The 14260-nt window shown below is 38.8% G+C and overlaps 1 long non-coding RNA gene and 1 gene segment (V, D, J or C); both read left to right on the top strand.

The window, feature by feature from the left end:
• Positions 1 to 128: 128 nt before the first annotated feature.
• On the top strand, positions 129 to 1141 carry LOC114134620 (immunoglobulin kappa variable 3-11-like). The segment is given in 2 exon segments: positions 129 to 385; positions 486 to 1141. Coding segments are annotated over 2 exon segments (450 nt in total).
• An 8529-nt stretch (positions 1142 to 9670) lies between these two features.
• Positions 9671 to 13590, top strand: LOC114134644 (uncharacterized). The gene is made up of 4 exons (XR_003593430.1): positions 9671 to 10724; positions 10882 to 11462; positions 11558 to 12878; positions 12963 to 13590. It is a non-coding gene; the product is annotated as an uncharacterized LOC114134644 (long non-coding RNA).
• Positions 13591 to 14260: the final 670 nt, after the last annotated feature.

Raw genomic sequence — 14260 nt, 5'->3', positions numbered from 1 at the left:
CCGTTTTTAACTTTAAAACATCTGTGAATAATAATTTTGTCCACTAGGAGGCAGTGTTTCCTATCACATCTAGTATAAAGAGTTCATAACAGGTTATAGTTTACAGCTACATTTAACCCGAATTTTTAACACTAAATGTTATTTTTAGGATAATATTTACTCTTTAAGAATTGACAGAATGTCCTTCACCTCTAAAGATGAGTCTTTTTTTTTTTTTTAAATCACCGGTGTGATATTTTGTGCTAAGAAGTGGAGCTTCAGTGACTCCACCCACCTGGATTACTTCATATGCAGCCATAGCAACAAAACCAAAGACAATCTGACTGGAACAAAATGATCCTCTTCATCCTCTGCTGCTTAAGCCTACATATCACACTTGTTTCTGGTATGAAAAGTCTTCCAGAATGTTCTCTGGTTTCTAAATCAAACGGATCAAAACCCCTCAATTCTTTAAGCGTAACATTTGATTTTGTGCCCCCTTGCAGGTTCCTCTCCAAGCGACCAAATCGTCCAGATTCCAGCTGACATGTTCAAAAACCCTGGAGAAACGGCCAAGATCAGCTGCAGTCACAGTATCCCAGACTACGATCGCGTCCTCTGGTACAAGCAGTCGAAGCTTCATGAGATGAAGCTCCTGGGATACATGCTGGGAGACAACGGATATCCAGAGAAGGAGCTCAACGTGAACATAGACGGGAGCGCGAACAGAGACAAAAACAGCACTTTAACCGTCACAGAGCTCAGCCCAGACAGCAGTGCAGTTTACTACTGCGCTGCTCGCTACCACAGTGCTGCATATCACTGCTGCTCAGCGCAAAAACCTCCTCACAGGTGCAGCTGGGTTAGCTCTGGGGTCCTGATAGTTTTAGGCTTTTCATTATAGTTTACGTTTATTTTTGTTGGGACTCTTTGTTCGTCTGATTCAGTTAGTTTTAGAGTGTCTTAACCTGTTTTTACGAGCTACTATTGGTTAAAAATGTCTTCAGTTTAGTTTTTACCAATCACAGTAATAGTTTTAGTTTTTTCATACTTTGGTTATTTTTTTTAGGTGATTTAGAAAAGCACTGTATTGTCATTACGTGTGCATTGATTGGGTAATGAATGGTCAACAGACGATACAATAAAAATCAGTTATTGTTGAGCAACCAAGTGACTGGAGTTTTCTGTTGCCATTTTGGATTGGGGGGAAAAAACTATTTCACATCAGTTTGAAAGGCTAATAAATAGACTCAACCATGAAAGGAATTATATTATATCTATCATTTCTGTATGTTGCAGTTAGTTTAACAAATGCGCAGCACAAGTCCAGGTTAGTGATGGTTTGACCCCATTAATTACCGGTTTTATTTATTTCAGTTAACAAAAATGTTTTCTTGATTTCACCTTTCACCATTTAGTTAGTTTTAGTTAACTAAGGTAATCTTGGTCAGCTCCTTCCACAACATAAAGCAACATCTTACAGAACAAAATCACAATAATCTCTAGGGGGCGCTGTGACTCCACCCACAGAGAATCATGTCAGTGATGCTAATTGGAGGTTTTAAAAGAATCAGAACCACAGAAACACTGAACACCTTCAGTACCTGCAGTCAACCTACAAACAGCAGCATGATGTTAATCCTGCTGGTCTTGATGGTTCAGATCCTTGTTGTGGTTTCAGGTGATCACAGTTTTGTTCCAGCAGTCATTTACTCTGTTGTCATTTCATTAGTAAATGTGTTTCTCACTGTTGTACCCTGATGATAAATAATATTTCATCAGTTCCTGTGTAATCAGTGTTCATGTTCTTCACAGGATCTTCTCTCAACGATCAGGTTCATCAGACTCCGTTCAACATTCTGGCAAAGCGAGGAGAAGCAGCCAGAATCAGCTGCTCTCATAATATCCAGAACTACGAAGTAATCCTCTGGTACAAGAGACTAGAGGACAAACAGCTGCAGCTGCTGGGGTATAGATATAAAGACAACACAAATCCTGAACCTGGAACCGATGTGAAGCTGGAGATGGACGGGAGTGGAGATAGAGGAGAGACCTGCACTTTAACTATCAAAGAGCTGAGTGAGAAAAGCAGTGCAGTTTATTACTGTGCTGCTAGCTACCACAGTGCTGAATATCACTGCTGCTCTGTGCAAAAACCTCCTCACAGGTGCAGCTGTGTTAGCTGTGGGGATCTGATAGTTTTAGGATTTTCCAGTATAGATTAGTTTTATTTTGTTGGTACTCCGTTTGTCTAATTCAGTTAGTTTTTAGAGTTTGTTTACTTGTTTTTATGAGCTGCTATTAGTTAAATATTTTTTAGTTTCAGTTTAGTTTTTATTAGTCACAGTAGTAGTTTTGGGTTTTCATACTTTGGTGAATTTTAAGGTGCCGAATTACAAAAGTATTGTGATTATGTAGGCAAGGTTTCCAACAGTGTATTATAAGCCTGGTAGGCCTCCAGGCTTTACTTGTGCCCCCACCAGGCTTAGCATTGCTTATTTATATTAGTTTTTTAAATTATTGTCCTTTTTAAGACTTTATAGTTGGTGTTTAGGTATTAATCTTCCAGTCTTCCAATAACGCATAACTATCAAGTGATATTTTCAAACTTCGTGTATTTCCTGTCATCTTAAACTTTTAACTCAAAAACATGGCGGCCGGCTGGATGACTTCCCTATCGCCCTGAGCACCAGCTGACGTACACTGCTTTAGTTGGGTGGGGAAAAAAAGAAAATAAAAACATTTTCACATCAGTTTGAAAGGCTAAGAAATAGACTCAAACACAAAAACAAAGGATATTACATGTATAATTTCTGCTTGTTTTATTTCTATTTACAAACGCTCGGTATAATTCCAGTTAGTTATAGTTTATCCCCATTAATTACTGTTTTTATTTATTTAAGTTTTTGCTATTTTGTTAGTTTTAGTTAACTATAGTAACTAACATGCTAAAGCAGCATCTTAGAGAACAAAATCACAATAATCTCTAGGGGGCGCTGTGACTCCACCCACAGAGGGCGGGTCAGTGATGCTGATTGGAGGTTTTAAAAGAATCAGAACCACAGAAACACTGAACACCTTCAGTACCTGCAGTCAACCTACAAACAGCAGCATGATGTTAATCCTGCTGGTCTTGATGGTTCAGATCCTTGTTGTGGTTTCAGGTGATCAGTTTTGTTCCAGCAGTCATTTACTCTGTTGTCATTTCATTAGTAAATGTGTTTCTCACTCTTGTACCCTGATGATAAATAATATTTCATCAGTTCCTGTGTAATCAGTGTTCATGTTCTTCACAGGATCTTCTCTCAACGATCAGGTTCATCAGACTCCGTTCAACATTCTGGCAAAGCGAGGAGAAGCAGCCAGAATCAGCTGCTCTCACAATATCCAGAACTACGAAGTAATCCTCTGGTACAAGAGACTAGAGGACAAACAGCTGCAGCTGCTGGGGTATAGATATATGGACAACACAAATCCTGAACCTGGAACCGATGTGAAGCTGGAGATGGACGGGAGTGGAGATAGAGGAGAGACCTGCACTTTAACTATCAAAGAGCTGAGTGAGAAAAGCAGTGCAGTTTATTACTGTGCTGCTAGCTACCACAGTGCTGAATATCACTGCTGCTCTGTGCAAAAACCTCCTCCCATCCTGCTGCACCTGCGTAAACTCTCCACTTTCAGTCATTTTATTAGAGCCTTTTCGCGTGGAGTTTGTGTGTTCTCAAAGTGGAAGAGTGGGTTCTCTCTGCAGCTTCCTCCCACAGTCCAAAAACATCATTTAGGTCCACTGGTCTCTCTAAATTGTCTTTATGTGAGATTTATACTAGATGTGGGCAGATCTATCCAAAATATCAACAACATCAATACCAAGTAGGTATCAATATCGGATTGATTCTAATATGGTAAGATCGATACTTCAGTTTTAGATTCATCTTGAAATGCTATTTTATTATAGCACTATAGATTCTCATCTCTACCTAATAAAAAAATTGGCTTTGATTTGCTCTCAGAAGATTTTTTTGCACTGTTTATAATGTTAATATGTCATTAAAGTAATCTGTACAGACCTATAAACTTTGTATAAATTCTGTCCTTGATTTACAAAAAAAAAACAAAAAACCACCTAAACATCAGAGGTTTGCCGATATGTCAAACTTAAATAAAAAGTATCAGTATTTGTATCAGTATCGGCGATACTGACCCTTCTTTACTTGGTATCAGATCGATGCAAAAATATAGACACCAAACCTTTAATTTCTATTTTTACACGTATTTATATTCAGCCCCGTGTTCTATAATACTCCGAAATCAAAGTCACGTCTTTTGTAAACATAAAAACATTAAAAAAAACATTTGTGTGTTTAAAAAGATTTATTTTGTAAAAGAATCAGAGGCATGTTAGCAAACATTAGCGCACATACAGCATCATGAAGACCAAGGAACACAGCAGAAAGGTCAGGGAAGAAGATGAGGAGAAGTTTAAGAACATGTAGGTTATAAAACATCATCATCTAACAGAGCTCTGTTAGGTCCAAAAGTAAGGACAGCATTTATCTAAGAAGCAGCCAAGAGGTCAATGGTAAGTTTGGAAAAGTTGCAGAGATCAAGTGGTCAGGAGAGAGAATCTGTTTTTAAGAAAACAATTAGTCATATGCTCCGCAAATCTAGTTTTTATGGTACAATGGTAAGAAAAAAGCCACGAGAAGACGATAGAAGACGAAACCCATAGATAGTGACTTGAGACTGAGCAGAGGTCCGTCTTCCTGCAAGACAAGGGACTACAATACAATGGTTGAAAAATGATATTCAAAGATGGTTTCTATTTAGTTTGACTGAAATTGACTGAACCAAAAATGCTAGTTTTTACATGAATACTACACTGAAGAACTCAAATGCAACACCATAGTGCTGAACCAGCTGTAGAGAGATGTGTAGGTGAAACCAATCGTTGTAGGCGATTGGTTTCTGTGTTTAAAAGAGGAGGAGGCAACATGATTCAACCCACTTTGAAAGTTTTGTTTGGTCTGAAAGTTTTTTTTTAATGTTATGGAAAGCAACTGTTCTGACCGACAATGATCATCTTCTTCAGCTTGGCCTTAACTTTTGTTTCTGTTTCAGGTAAGGCAGTTTTCTTGCTTGAGCAAGAGTGAGTTCACCGTCTGAAGTATTTGACCAAAAAAAATCCTTCTTCCCTGTTTTTAAGTTCGATTTTAGTGAAATAATTCTTTTCAACAGGTTCTTCTCTCAGTGACCAAATCCACCAGACTCCTCCTGACAAGTTCTGCTACCGTGGAGATAAACCCCAAATCAGCTGCAGACATGAAATTCAGGACTACACCGTAATCCGCTGGTACAAACAGTCGACGGACCACCAGATGCAGCTCCTGGGGTACGCGAACGTCAACGACGGCTATCCAGAGACAGGAGTGAATGTGAAGATAAATGGAGGAGCAACTAAAGGGGAAACCTGCTATTTAATAATAGAGGGAGTCAACACGAGCAGCAGCGGCGTTTACTTCTGTGCTGCTAGTCGGCACAGTGCTGCATGTCTCTGCTTCTCAGTACAAAAACCTCCAAACAGCAGATTTCTTTCATCTGAGGCCAGCAGCTTACTGATTGTTCCAGCTGCTTCGGTACCTCTTCTTTGTAGGGTTATTTTGATTCCAGTTTTTTCTGTTTATGTTAGTTAGTGTTATTTTACATGGTTATCTTTGATATGGAAGTTTGGTTAATATTTCAGGTAGCCGTAAAGTTCACTCTGAAAATTACGGTGAGCTCTTCAAGTGTTAAAAACTAAAGTAAACTAGCATGTTGTAAATAAATCACTGTAAAATAATAGCTGCCGGTAGAGGCTGCCTGAGGTCTGATGAGGACAGATCGTTTTAATGTTTTGGTCTGATCACACCGAGACTGGCCTTGATAAGTTCCAATTTCCAGAAAGTAATCTCAAAGTCACTTTCAGGAACTTTGAGTTAATCAGCAAGCTAGCTAGGTAGCTGGTTACCTGCACTGGCTCCCTGTAGCTCAAAGAATAGACTTGAAAATACTGTTGTTAGTTTACAAATCACTGAACAGCTTAGCACCACAATACATTAAAGAGCTGCTGTTAGTGTATCAACCTTCCAGACCTCTCAGGTCTTCTGGTTCTGGTCTGCTCTGCATCCCCAGAACCAGAACCAAACGAGGAGAAGCAGCTTTCAGCATCTATGCACCACAAATTTGGAACAAACTTCCAGAAAACTGTAAAACAGCTGAAACACTGAGTTCCTTTAAATCTCGACTAAAAACCCACCTGTTTAGAATTGTATTTGAAATGTAATCAATTACAAATTTATTGATGTAACTTGACTTAATGCTGTGTTTTGATTATTGATTCTGTGTTGCTTTGTGTTTCTATGTTTGATATGATGTAGAGCACTTTGAAATGCCTTGCTGCTGAAATGTGCTATACAAATAAAATTTGATTGATTGATTGATTGATTGGTTAGTTAGCTAGCCAGCAGCTATTCGACCTCCACATGTAGCTTTAGTGGGATATATGAACAATGCTGGTAAACTGATAAAATACACATTTCCTGAAAGTAGCTTGGAGATAATTAGCTAGCTAACTAGCTAGTTAAAGTGTTAGATAGCTAGCTAGCTAACAGATACAGTCTGCACATGTAGCTTTAGTGTGATATACTGTATGTCCGATATAGGTAAACTGATAAAATGCGCAAAATATTACATAAGAGTGCAGAGCCGTGATTTATTCATTTGTTGAAACAACTTCTGATTTTATTTTAATGTTCTGTCGTCTTTAAAATGAATGTTAGCTAGATTTAACAATAGTGGTCCAAATCTATGAAGTTGTTTTTATTTTTAAAACAATCCTTCTCAGATGAACTTTGTTTTTTTTTCTGTTGAATTTAAATCAGAACTCTGGTTTGGACATTTAAAAAGTTAATTATTTTTTAATTGTATGAAGTTGATTTCTGTGGATTTTGACATACATATACGCCGCATAAACAGTGATGCTGGAAAATAATTTCTCTCTACATTTTCAGTGCCAGAACGTGACGCTGCAGCCACCATGTTGAACAGGACGGACGGTCCATGTTCTTATTTTCAATAGGTGGCAGCACAGCCTCACTGTTTCCGCGCCGAGTTGATGCTGGGATTCCAGCAACATTCAGAAGGAGAGCAGCACTTGAACACAACCCACTCTGAAACTTTCCCAGCTCAACCGTTTTCCTCAGAGTCAGAGAGATGTTAGATGGATTGAGCACACACACCTAAACTGCTGTGAGATTTACTCTGACAATGATCCTCCTACTTTATATAAGCTTTTGCTCACTTTCCCTTCCAGGTAAAGTATGTTTTCTGTAATTTTGCAGCATATCTGAAAAGCATATTGCCTCATTGAAGGCTTTCTCGCTCCGACGCACACAAAACGTAACTTTCTCCACCGTTTTTCTTTTTCCAGGTTCTTCGCTCGGCGACCGAGTCGTTCAGCTTCCGGCAAACATCCTTAAAACCTCTGGAGAAGCTACTGTAATAAAATGTTCACATCAAGTTCCCAACTATGATCGGATCCTCTGGTATAAACAAAGCGAGGACCAGCAGATGCAGTACCTGGGGTACATGAATGTGAACGATGGCTATCCAGAAACTGGAGTGAAAGTGAAGATAGACGGAGGAGCAACTGAAGGGAAAACCTGCAGTTTAACGATAGAGGGAGTCGACACGAGCAGCAGCGGCGTTTATTTCTGTGCTGCTAGTCGGCACAGTGCTGCATGTCTCTGCTTCTCAGCACAAAAACCTCCAAACAGCAGATTTCTTTCATCTGCAGCTGTCAGATCATTTCTGCACCTGCAACTCTTTAGACTATACATAAAAATATATATTCCAATTTTTAGTACATTAGACACAACAGTAGAGATCAAATTAATCAGTGTTTTTAGTGTTTTTTAATTATTGCAAATCGGTTTGCTTTTACCCCAAATTACTTGAGATAAAGATTGAATTAAAGACTCAACTCTCAGACCAGGAGTTTGAAATCTGGTTTTGTGAATTGATTCTGATTCTGGTTTGATGTTGAAAGTCAAATCACCATCAAAGTGGTGAAACATGAGGGAGAAGGTCAGCAGACTATGATTAAAAACTAATCACTAAGTTTATTGTGAAAATCATTTCATTATAACACTCAGAAATGCATAATGTGCCGGTTTCTGATTAACAATATCCTCCTTGTTTGCTCCTCTTCATTTACCTCTAACCAACTTTATTTTGCTCAAGTTCTTCTGGTTTTTAACCCTAATTTTTTTAAAACTTTTTTTTTGTTTAAGCAAACCTTTTTCAGATAGGCGCGTAAGTATAATCTTGTCCACAAGGGGGCAGTGTTTCTCAACCAGGGTTACTCTCTGGATAATCAGCACATTGCAGGAACCAGGTGAGAGTTTGAATAAATAATGAAATTTATCAGAAAACAGAATCACAAAGAAAATGAAATGATTTTCATCATTTGCAAACATGAATCTATTTTACAAAATGACATTAAGTAACTAACAGGCCTGTGCCAGTGATTAACTTTAAGACAGTTTCGGTTCCACCTAAAATGATCTGCAGAATATTTGATTTATTGTTTTTCTTTTATAAGCCAGTTTCACAAAGAACTTAATCAGTATTTTTATACAGTGCAAAAACTTTTACAGAGATTATTCATGGCAAATGCTGCATCATTACCGAATGATGGAAAGCACAAAAGCATTACCAAACAGAAAACTCAACTGAATTAATCTTTCACTATTTTTTCTTGCTTGTTTAAAGTTTTTTATTTGTCTGATTCAGAGTTTATAGAGAGTCTTTTACCTCTCCGGTTGATCTAACGCCGATCAGCTCGGATGTCGTCTCAGTTTTATAAATTCGGCAGGAGCTGAGGCGAAACGCCACGCCCCCTTTCCTGACTTCACATGCAGTGAGGGAAACAGAAGCAGAACCATTTTAAAGTGAGATAAGATGATGCTGGTCGTTCTCTGCTGGATAAGCTCAAACATCTTGCTTGTTTCAGGTAAAAACGATATGAAGAGTCAATTAAAACAATGTATTTTCCTTCTAAAGTAATAATGCTAGCTTCTTCCGTTAGTTTTGTTTCTCTTAGATTGCCCTTCCAGAGTTAAAATTCGGCTCGCCAGAATGACATTGTTGGCTGTTTTTGTTGTCTTTTTCTTCAGGTTCCTCCCAGAGCGACCAGGTCGTCCAGACTCCGGTTGAGATGTTCCAGAAAACCAGAGAAACAGCCAGAATCAGCTGTTCTCACAGCATCCAGACCTCCAACCAGATCCTCTGGTACAAACAGACCGGGCATCAGATGCAGCTGCTGGGATACACGACAGGAACCAGTCCGCTTCCAGAGAAGGGACTGAATGTGGAGATGGCGGGGAGCGCGGATGCAAACCAGAACTGCACTTTAATAATCAAAGAGCTGAACGTGAGCAGCAGCGCTGTTTACTTCTGCGCTGCTAGTCAGCACAGTGCTGCGGTTCACTGCTGCTCTGTGCAAAAACCCAACATCAGTGGTTCAGTAATCAGCATCGCAGCTCACCTCATCCTGCGAGAACGCGGCGCGATTCTTTTTATACTTAAGTTTATTCAAATGTTTTCAATTTTGATGAAGAGTTTAATCAAAGAGTGTTATTAGGAACGGCAAAGATAAAGTCTGACCAAGCAAACTAAAGTTAATGTGGAATCATGAGTATCAGGATCAGTTTTGTAAGTAAATTCACGCTGATAGAAAAACAGAAGAGATTTATATATTTTAATACATTTTTTAACAGCTCAGTTCAATTTCAAATTCAACAATATTTTGCCTCCAAAGGGAAATAAAATAAAGGTAACACAAGGCGTTCAAGATTCTTTAAAGAGTTATTGTAGATGTGGGTTGGTAGGACAGATCTCCTGTAGCAGTCTGTGTTGCAGCAAATTTGAAAAATCTTCTCGTAAAAGTATCATTTTAAAACTCCAACAGAGACTGATGTGTTTACTGTAAAATATGTATGAAAGTAGCATTAAAAATTCTAACCCTATATTATAACTCTAACCCAAACAGAGCATTTCTTCTTATGGGCCCCAGGATTTGGGCCCCATAATGATAAGTCAGTCCCCACAATATAGTATTTGTTAGAAAATGGTCCTTAAACTATATCGAAAATAAAGCCACACACATGATCACATTTTCACCCCTGTACTTCCAACTAACAGGGGACTTTTTATTGATTTCCACTCATATTAGTAACTGCATTCATGTCTAACCCAAACATTTGGCATAATATATTCCTAACCATATCCTTAACTTAAGGATATGGTCTAAATCTTACTGAAATAGAACTGGAATAAAATAAAAAAAATTTAAAAAGTAAATATCACCTTCCACAAACGTCCTCTCTTTGTTGGTAGTCTGCTATATGAAGAATAGTTAAACATAGAAAGAGAGAGAGAGGAAGAGAGAGAGAGAGAGAGTGTTGGAAGAGAAGGATGTACTTTGAACACGTCACTGTTTTCTTCCTGTGGGAGATTCTACAGATTCTCATACTGAACACACCAGCATATGATGGGTGTAGAAACACAACATCATCTGCATATAAGAAAATCCCCAATGAAATCAATCATCAGTGTGAGATAAAACACCAAATTACAATTATTCTAAGTTTAAGAAAAGACAATGATCATCATCTTCTGCTTAATGGTCAATGTTGTTCCAGCTTTAGGTAAGATTGTCGACTTTGTTCATATCAAAAGGCGTTTTTATGCATGGCAAATCTTTAGCTAAAGACCACGCTGAGCTACTTTGTTGAAATGGTTTCTTTAAAGGAAATTGTTTACATGATTTATCAGTAATATTCCATGTTTGACCCGTTTCAACAGGAGCTTCTCTCAGCGATCGGGTCCATCAGACTCCGGCCGAGATGTTCCACAGACCAGGCCAGGCCGCCGTTATCAACTGTTCACACAGTATTGACGGCTACGATCGGATCCTCTGGTACAAACACTCAAACGGCAACCAGATGCAGTTCCTGGGATACATGAACGTAATGTTTGGAACTCCAGAGCCGGGAGTCAACGTGAAAATCAATGGCAGCTCAAACAAAGGCGAGCTCTGCACTCTGGAGGATCTGAGCGTGAGCAGCAGCGCCGTTTATTTCTGCGCCGCTAGATACCACAGTGCTTCATGTTAACGCTCCCCAGCACAAAAACCTCGAGTTTAATCTTTTTATTGCCTTATCTTTGTGCAGCTGCGCTGCTTCCTTTCATGAGGCGGCGGTGTGTCGTCACAGACTGCCTCAGCGCTCAGGAGAAACTGAAGCTCCTCCTTCATGAAGATGGTTTGATAAAAACAGGCATTCAATCCAAACTCGGCAGTGTTCAAACAGAGTAACCGTAAAACAATAAAGGAATGTTGATCACTGTCGTCCTGAGCGTTTATTTCAACTGGATTCTGCTCCCAGGTGATTTTAAGATTTTAACATCTACACGTCTGTACAACCAATTGATTCCAACCAGGTATTACAGCGTCATTTTTCTTCTTTTTCGACTTTTCCAGGTTCTTCTCGGAGTGAGCAGGTGTTTCAGACTCCTGCCAACAGCTTCAGTAGATCAGGCGGGACGGCCAACATCAACTGTTCACACAATGTTCAAAACTACAACCAGATCCTCTGGTACAAGCAACAAGCCAGTGGACTGCTCCTCCTGGGCTACGTCTACTACAATGACCACTACCCAGAGAAAGGGCTGGACGTCAAGACGACCGGGAGCGCAGATAAAGATCAGCAGTGCACGTTGACAGTAGAGAGGCTCGACTCTAACAGCAGCGGGGTTTACTTCTGCGCTGCCAGTCGCCACAGTAACACAATCCACCGATTTGTCAGTACAAAAACCTCTCAAGCAGGTTTGCATGTGCGCCTCCAGACTCAAAGCCACACAAACCCAGAATAACTGTAATTTGGTGTTTCATCTCACAATGACAAATTATTTCCCTGGAGGTTCTCTTGTATGCAGATGAAAGTGGTTTAAAGATGTTTTTCAAAGAAACTAAGTAAATATATTATGTACTGTTTGAGGCAGTTCAATTAGAACTACATATATTTAGTTATTTAGTCCTACAGATTTGTCTGTTCTAGAAATAGTGAGACAAACTGAACAGTTGTGAAGTGATCTTCCTGTATCTCAGAAATAAATTCCCTACTAATAAATAAAATGCTTCTGTTAGTTTCTAAATTACTGACTAAGCTAAATATTTTAGCTTAGCACCAAAATGCATTAAAGGCCTGTTGTGATCGTGTCAACCTTCCAGACTTCTCAGGTTTTCTGGTTCCAGTTCTGCTCTGCATCCCAACCAGAACCAGTCAGAACCACACAAAGCAGCATTCAGCTTCTATGCACCACAAATCTGGAACAAACTTCCAGAAAACGGCAAAACAGAAAAAGAAAAAAAAACAGAGTTCCTTTAAATCAAGGCTTTAACACGCCTGCTTATAGTTGCTTTTGAGTCACAATAAATGGAACATTGGTCAATAAATATTTTCTTGATTTTGATGATAACATTCGACTAAATGTAACATTTATTGCTCGTTTCAAAACTGGTGACTGCATGCCGTTTTTATGATGTAAAAGACTTGAACTGCCTTTTTGCTAAAATGTGAAATCCATATAACCTTGACTTGACTTGTTGATGGATGATTGGTTTCCTTATTTGACAGAGGAGGAGCCACAGTAACTCCTCTCACTCCGTCTCAGACTGGAACAAGACTTCTAGGTTTGTTGTGATCCAGATGGTTTGAGCTGTTAGGATTAAACCAACATAGAAAAGTAAACAATCATGATCGTCATCTTCTGTATCATCTGTCATGTTATGCTTGTTTCAGGTAATTGTATTTCTGCTTACAATCATTCTGATTTAACGTGTACATTTACAGTTTTATCAATGGAAAAATAAATGAAATCAACAGGTTCTTCTCTCAGTGACCAAGTCCACCAGACTCCTTCTGAAACGTTCTGCAAAACCGGAGATAAACCCCAAATCAGCTGCAGGCATGAAATTCAGGACTACACCCGGATCTTCTGGTACAAACAGTCGACGGACCACCAGATGCAGCTCCTGGGGTACATGAACGTCAACGACGGCTATCCAGAGACAGGAGTGAATGTGAAGATAAATGGAGGAGCAACTAAAGGGGAAACCTGCTATTTAATAATAGAGGGAGTCAACACGAGCAGCAGCGGCGTTTACTTCTGTGCTGCTAGTCGGCACAGTGCTGCATGTCTCTGCTTCTCAGTACAAAAACCTCCAAACAGCAGATTTCTTTCATCTGAGGCCAGCAGCTTACTGATTGTTCCAGCTGCTTCGGTACCTCCAGCTAACACTGTCCTGCATTTCTAAAGCAGACAGGTAGAAGGTGTTAAAGCAACTATCACTAGGATAGATAATAGTTTAGATCTAAATCCGGTTTTGAAAGACTTAAAGGCTTTCTGCAACTCCACTCTATAAAGTCTGACTGAGTTCAAGGTATTTTGCAAAGTTGATCAGGAAAAGATTTCAGTCTCCAAATCTTTAAAGCTAATAAAGGTCAGCGGTGTGTAGAGGAGCAAAAACAATTGTACTCAAGTAAGAGTAGCAATACTTCAACATAATTTTACTGAAGTAAAAGTGAAAAGTTGCAAGAAATTCAAGTAAGAGTTTAAAGAAAAAAGTGTTTGGTAAAACGGCGACTCAAGCACTGAGTAACAGATCAAAGCATTTGATTTGATATTTGAAAATTGCATCCTCAAATATAAAGTTATGGGAAAGTTTTGGTGTTTTAAGGATCAAAATGTAAATAATTCACCATACAAAATAATCAGGTAAAAGAAACATTTTACCATATCAACTTATTTGAATATTAAACCATCAGAAACCATCGGTGTGTGTCTGTGTCTGATGAACTTTTGGTTAAATCAAGTTTGTTCTTCATTCAGTGAAGTCGCTCACAATGGGTGGAGAATCCAGAAATGTTATTAGCAGCCTGGAGTCAATAAATAAAGTTACCAAACAGAACATGGGAGTCCAGTCTGTTTTATGAGTGAAGTATTTGCACTACTTTGTGTTGCTTTATTATATAAAATCCTAATTTAAAACATTGGATTTTTGCAGCTGTAATTTGAAAGAAATGTGTAAAAGTTCACTGGACATAAATAATTTTGTGAGAAAAGTTTGTTTTGCAGATATATACCTTTAATTTGGAATTTTACAGACCTAATGTAGGTGTAA

The sequence above is a fragment of the Xiphophorus couchianus genome, chromosome 19 (genome assembly GCF_001444195.1).
Source record: "Xiphophorus couchianus chromosome 19, X_couchianus-1.0, whole genome shotgun sequence".
Classification (NCBI taxonomy): Eukaryota; Metazoa; Chordata; class Actinopteri; order Cyprinodontiformes; family Poeciliidae; genus Xiphophorus; species Xiphophorus couchianus.
The sequence above is the reverse complement of the archived record's forward strand: the minus strand, read 5'-3'. Positions and strand labels throughout refer to the sequence as shown.